Genomic DNA, 5,927 nt, shown 5'->3' on the forward strand with positions numbered 1-5,927 from the left:
TGTGTTTTAAAATAACATTTAAGGCTGTTAAGATCTGACATCATGCACAGTTCTGCTGGAATGCTATTCCATGGCTGAGGGCCGGCAACGGAAAAGGCACGGTCACCCTTCTGTCGTGACCTGGGCACCTCAAGCAGAAACTGATTAGTAGATCTTAAAACTTGGAATGCTACAGACGTTTAAAAGCTCAGTTAAGTAAACTGGGGCGGGACCAGGAAGAGCCTTAAAAACAAACAGTAAAAGTTTAAACTGAATTATGAATTGAACAGGGAGCCAGTGAAGGGACCTGAGAACCGGAGTGATGTGTTCTCGTCTAGATGTTCCAGTTAACAGTCACACTGCTGCATTCTGGAATGTCTGGAGACGGTTGAGTGATCGCTGAGTTACGCCAAAGTAAAGAGAATTACAGTAATCTATGAGGGAGGTGATCATGGCGAGGATGGATGTTTCTATCACTGCGGCTCAGGGAAGGTTTAGCTTTAGCTAAAAGGCACAGGTCATAAAAACTCATTTTGACAACATGTCAATCTGTCAAATTTAAACAGCTGTCAAAGATCACTCCCAGGTTTTAACAGTCGGCTGTAGAGGTGTCACCGAAAACTATGCTCTCTGTTTTTGACTCGTTCAAATGTAGAAAATTCTGGCTCAGGCACTGCTCTACGTCCTGGATGCATTCTGTTAAAACGTTTTGTGAAGTATTCTTTCCTGAGCTGAGGGGCAGATATATCTGGAGATCATCGGCGTAGCAGTGGAGTGACGCGTCATGACGTGCAATGATAGAACCAAGAGGCAGCAGATATATAAAGAAAAAAGGTCAGGACCAAGGATAGAGCCCTGAGGTAATCCCAGGTGACCGTGGAGGCGTCTGTGATGGCTGAGTTCTGTGGATTTACGTTAAACAGGACTTTTGACTTTTGGACGGTGATCGTTGGTGGGGATAAAGCCCTAAAAATACTGTGCCTTGGCCTCTCTGAGTTCTGATAATCAGCCAAGGACTCCCGTAAAATCTCCAGGGAGACGCGCAGTTTGTCTTCCAAGTCCTCCCAGCCTGTCTGCAACGTTGCCAAATGGTGCGGGTGTTGCTGTTGAGCCAGGGATCAGCTCTTGGTTTGCACGACCTCTTCTGAAGTGGAGCAGTAGTGTTCAGGATGTCTGAGCAGGTGGAATGAAATAAAGACAGCATGGTGTCAGGATGGAGAGAGGAAACCATGACGTTCAGAACAAACCACTGGGAGTCCTGGAATGAGGCGGAGAACTCTTCTGTTGTCGAGGACTTGATGATGCGACGCCAGCAGAATGGGACCGTGGTTTGCTGGTTGAGGAGGGGGCTTTTATTTCAAAGGTTATGAGGAAATGATCTGAGATAGCCATCTCAGATGCTTCAATTTGTGAGTCCAGAAGACAAAACCAGGTCCAGTGTGTGCCCCTGAATGTAGACTTTTCAACAGACTGAGTTAAATTAAAAGTTTCCAAAAGCCTCTTTTAGTCATTCGCCCATTGATCTCCAGACCAACACACGTGCATGTTAAAGTCTCCGCATATTAAAACATAATCATATCTCGGTAGATATTCTGAATGAAGTCCTTGTTATATTTTGGAAGTAAATAAATAACGGCACAGAGAGTAGGTTCCTCAAATGATATTATAAATAGTGCAGTTCAAAAGTGGAGTAGCTGTTTTAAACTTGAATTAAAAATAGACGCCAGGCCGCCGCCCCGTCCACGGGTGCGTGGGGTTATTATTGGTGTTGGATATAATTAATATTTATGGGCAGCTAATATGTAAATACATCTAAATATACTGTAAGAACTGGATTATGGCAGCTATGTAAAAAAAGTTCAGTAACACATGAGTGTAAATAACTCTAAATAGAAGTTAATTAAGTGTAACTTCCTCTTCCTTCTTAAGGAAATAATTTCAGTGCTTTTGACAAACTTTGCATTTACTAAATGTGTCTTGTACGTATAAGGACAAATATGTCTATTTATGATCAAGTGTAATTATAAAACTGTTGACATAAATGAGAAACTGTTCTTAACTTGTCGTTCGTATAAAATATCAGTTAACCCTTAAACACCAGAGCTCCAGTATTTATGTTCTTTTAAGTGCTGTAACTTTTCAATTGTTAACACAGTAATTCCAGTAGATTCACTTTTCTCCTTCAGAATCTACTGGAATGATTAACAAATAAAAAGTTACAGTATGTTAAAGATTTTATGTTTAAACGACACCGGTGGATGTATATAAATGGATATTTTAGTTCCTCCACTTTTCAGTTTTTATTTTTCTTCGATTGCTCCTTCAAAGTTGTATGCCTATATATTTCTTGTTTTCTTCCTCAGTATTTCCCTTAGTATTGCTTAAAATAAATCAACTCTAATCCAAAAGAATAACATGATAGAAACTGAGTTGTTGTTCAAGCTGAGATTTAATCTTTTTGTCAACAATCCCATTTATTTTGATAGAATACAAAAGTGAAACAATAGCTTGTTTTCTATTTCTAACACATCAATATCACTTCTAGAACGGCTCTAATACTGCCAACAACAATGCTGCAAAACTAAACAGGCGAGCGCTTCTCCAACATGTCTGCACACATCTGTAGCACATAACGTTTAATTTGCTTCAAGCCAAAGAACCTCAAGTGCTTCCATGATTAGTCATGGTCTGTCAGCAGAGCAGATGAAACACAGCAATGTCACAACCTCTTTGAAAGTTTCTGAAATGAAGAATGTTCAGTCAGCCTGGAAAATCCTGCAGACCCAAAGATTGCAACTGTAACATGACTCATAAAACTTTAAATACAAAATTTAACACGTATAACTTATGTAAACCGCGCACTTTCAGTCCAAAACTTCCTTTGAAATCCTTAAAAATACATTTTGCATTTATGTAAAAATTATGCTTTAAAACTGGCGGCCCTGGGGCCATTTGCGGCCCCCAAGTCAATATTTTGTGCCCCGCCCCCCCACCCCTATATGAAAGTTCAATGTCTCCTAAGCAATATCTTCTGCATGTCCGCGCTTCTTTGATGAAAGCTTTATAGTTTCTGCTTGTTTTATGCTTAAAACTTTGCATTTGCTATTATCGTTGGATTTGGTCGTCAGAAAAGTCCTTAGCAACAGTTGCTAGCGTCGTTAGCGCCTGTCGTTTCACAGGAGATATTGCTTAGTAGTACATAGACATGAACAAATGTTCAATAAACTTGTTCAGTAGACATAAACGATGGACCAAAGATATAGACCAGGGGTCTCAAACTCAATCGCACACGGGGCCAACAATCCAAATGAATTGTGCAGTGATGGTTGCAGACACATTGGGGGTGCTGTCAGATCTGGCAGTGCTAGGAATTGTGGGACACCATTCCCTTTGCCTGTCTGGGCTGATCGGGGTTCAGGTGTCAACCCGTAGTTGTTTTATCCTACTATGTCATAATTATAGTGTTGCTTCAGTATGTGAGCAACATAAATAATAAATTTAAAATGATCTGGAGGGCCGGATATAATTACCAAGTGGGCCGGATCCGGCCCCCGGGCCTTGACACGTGTTATAGACAGTGGACGCAAGAAACCTCTTTTTGGCACAAATGGAACCCCATACAAAGTTGAGTTTGAGACCCCTGCTTTAAAATGTTAAAGCGGAACATGAAGTCAGCGGGTCCAGAGGCAGGTGAGGGGCGTGGCCACCCTCCCCAGCAGCACCTGGTAGGCCTGCCGGAACTGCCGGTTCATGAGCGCGTACAGCACCGGGTTGATGCAGCTGTTCAGCCAGGTGAGGTTGGCGCAGAACATGTGCAGCACCTGCGGCGCGCGGTTGTTCTTGTCGGCGATGTTCAGGAGGATGAAGGGGACGAAGCAGCACACGAAGCACAGGAACACCGTGAAGCACATGCGCGTGACCCGCTTGAACTCGCCGTCGTCTGCGGCGGTAGACGCAGCGGGTGGGGCTGCGGGCGCATGCGCAGGCGCGATGACTGCGGAGGAATGTACAGGCACCGACTCGTTGACGAGCTCAGGTGTTTTAGGGGGCGTGTCCACCTGGCCGCTGCTGCTGACGTCAGAGCTGCAGGTCCTCGGGGCGTCGCTCTCCACGCCGCTGTCGTCCGTCCCCGGCGGCGCGTCCGCGGGTTTCCTCCGGGAGGAGCGCCTGCTCGGCCGGTAGCGCAGCAGCGCGCGGGACGCCACGCGCACGCGCCTGTAGATGAGCAGATAAAACACCCCGACGCATCCCAAGCCCGCGAAGAAGTAGAAGAAGAGCAGGATGGTGGAGTACGGCCGACCCCGCGTGCGGTGGAAGCTGCACGTGCACACCTGAGGCACGAAGACGAACACGGGCCAGAGCGGGCCGAAGCTGGCCAGACCCAGCGCCCACGTGGACACCAGCAGCGACACCAGACCCGGGTTCGAGAAGACCCGGTTGAACAGGGCCCTGTTCGTGACCAGCAGGTACCGGCTGACCGCCACCAGGCACAGCGTGAGGATGGACACCGAGTTGGACACGAAGAGCAGGAGGCCGAACACGCGGCACCAGCTGGGGCCCGCGCGCCACCGCAGGTGCAGGTACGAGTCCACGGAGATGGGCTGCAGGACGGTGCAGTACAGCAGGTCCGCCACCGCCAGGTTGACGATCAGCACGTTGAAGCGCGTGCGCAGCCGCGAGTCCAGGCAGAAGGCCAGGACGGTCATCAGGTTCCCCGCCGTCCCGGTGACGGTCACGGCGCAGCCCCACAGCACGGCGAAGTACCGGTAGCCCTCCACCGAGGGGCTGGCGCAGGAGAAGTTCTGGGTCTGGTTCAGCTCCATCCTGGTAAACTGAAAACAGTGAAGGAGAGGGTCAATACACCTGGAAAAGTCAGTTCTAAGTCACTTATTTGTGTTATTTCTACAGTTTTCTGTGACCTAAATCACAATAACCCTAAAGGGTCTAACACAACAATTTTATAAACAGTAAACAACATAATTCCAGTAGATTCTAAAGCAGAAAAGCGGCTTTTCTACTTTAGAATCTACTGGAATTACGTTGTTCACTATGACAATTTAAAAACTTACATTTAAATAGAAATATTTCTGCTTAAACACAAGTGAAAGTTAACATTAAACTAATCTCGGGTTAAAAATTGGACTAAATAAGCAGATTTGTAAATAAAGTAGTCTCACCGTTTAGTGCTGTCTCGCTCTGTGTGCTTCTTGAGCTGCTCTTCCTGTAAATGTTGCTCTCTGCCTGTGTCGTCTTTAATGCTGAAGTAGCCCTCCTCACATGATGAAATGATGCAAAACGGGGGTTTCGTCTCCAATACTGCTGCCACAAACGCTTATTTTAATAGTCAGCTAATCACTGGTTGTTTTTTCCGATTAGTCGACTAATCGGGTCATGCGTAAACTGGATGTAAAGCACACATCTTAACCATCATTAGCTTTAGACTAACTAAAAACTACATATATATATAGCATTACCTGAGATAATTCTGGTGTGAATGCTGTAAGCTGAATTTGGCTGCTGAAGATGATAGCTAAAAACTCTGAAATTGATAGCTAAAAATGCTGAAACTGATAGCTTAAATTACTGAAGCTAATAGCTGAAAACTTTGAAGGTGATGGCCAGCTAAAATATTAGTTAAATGTGAAATTGGTCTACAAAAAAAATAGCCAAAACACTTAGCATGTAGCTGAAAAATTTGCTATACTCCACATTAGCCTAAAACTCTGAAAAAATAAAGGCCTAAGTAAGCCAAAACAGTTAGCAATAGCATGTTGTTGAAAAATTTGCTATACTCTAAATTAGCTTAAATGACCTAAAAAAAGCTTTCATTAGCTAAAATAGCTAGCATGTAGCTGAAATAATAGCTAAACTCCAGAATAGCCCAAAAGACTGAAAAAAGCATAAGTACAGTTAGCAATAGCATCTAGCTGAAAGATGAGCTACGCTCC

The 5,927-nt window shown here is 44.8% G+C and overlaps 1 protein-coding gene across 1 annotated transcript; it reads right to left on the minus strand.

Annotated features, from left to right (window-relative positions):
* Positions 1 to 2,409: 2,409 nt before the first annotated feature.
* On the minus strand, positions 2,410 to 5,325 carry gpr84 (G protein-coupled receptor 84). Its single transcript, XM_024269247.2, has 2 exons — positions 5,157 to 5,325; positions 2,410 to 4,811 (listed from the first exon to the last, which is right to left on the minus strand). Exon 2 carries the CDS (start codon positions 4,800 to 4,802, stop codon positions 3,651 to 3,653), a length of 1,152 nt encoding a protein of 383 aa, XP_024125015.1. The 5' UTR covers positions 4,803 to 4,811; positions 5,157 to 5,325; the 3' UTR covers positions 2,410 to 3,650.
* Positions 5,326 to 5,927: the final 602 nt, after the last annotated feature.

This window comes from Oryzias melastigma, linkage group LG5 (assembly GCF_002922805.2).
Source record: "Oryzias melastigma strain HK-1 linkage group LG5, ASM292280v2, whole genome shotgun sequence".
NCBI lineage: Eukaryota > Metazoa > Chordata > Actinopteri > Beloniformes > Adrianichthyidae > Oryzias > Oryzias melastigma.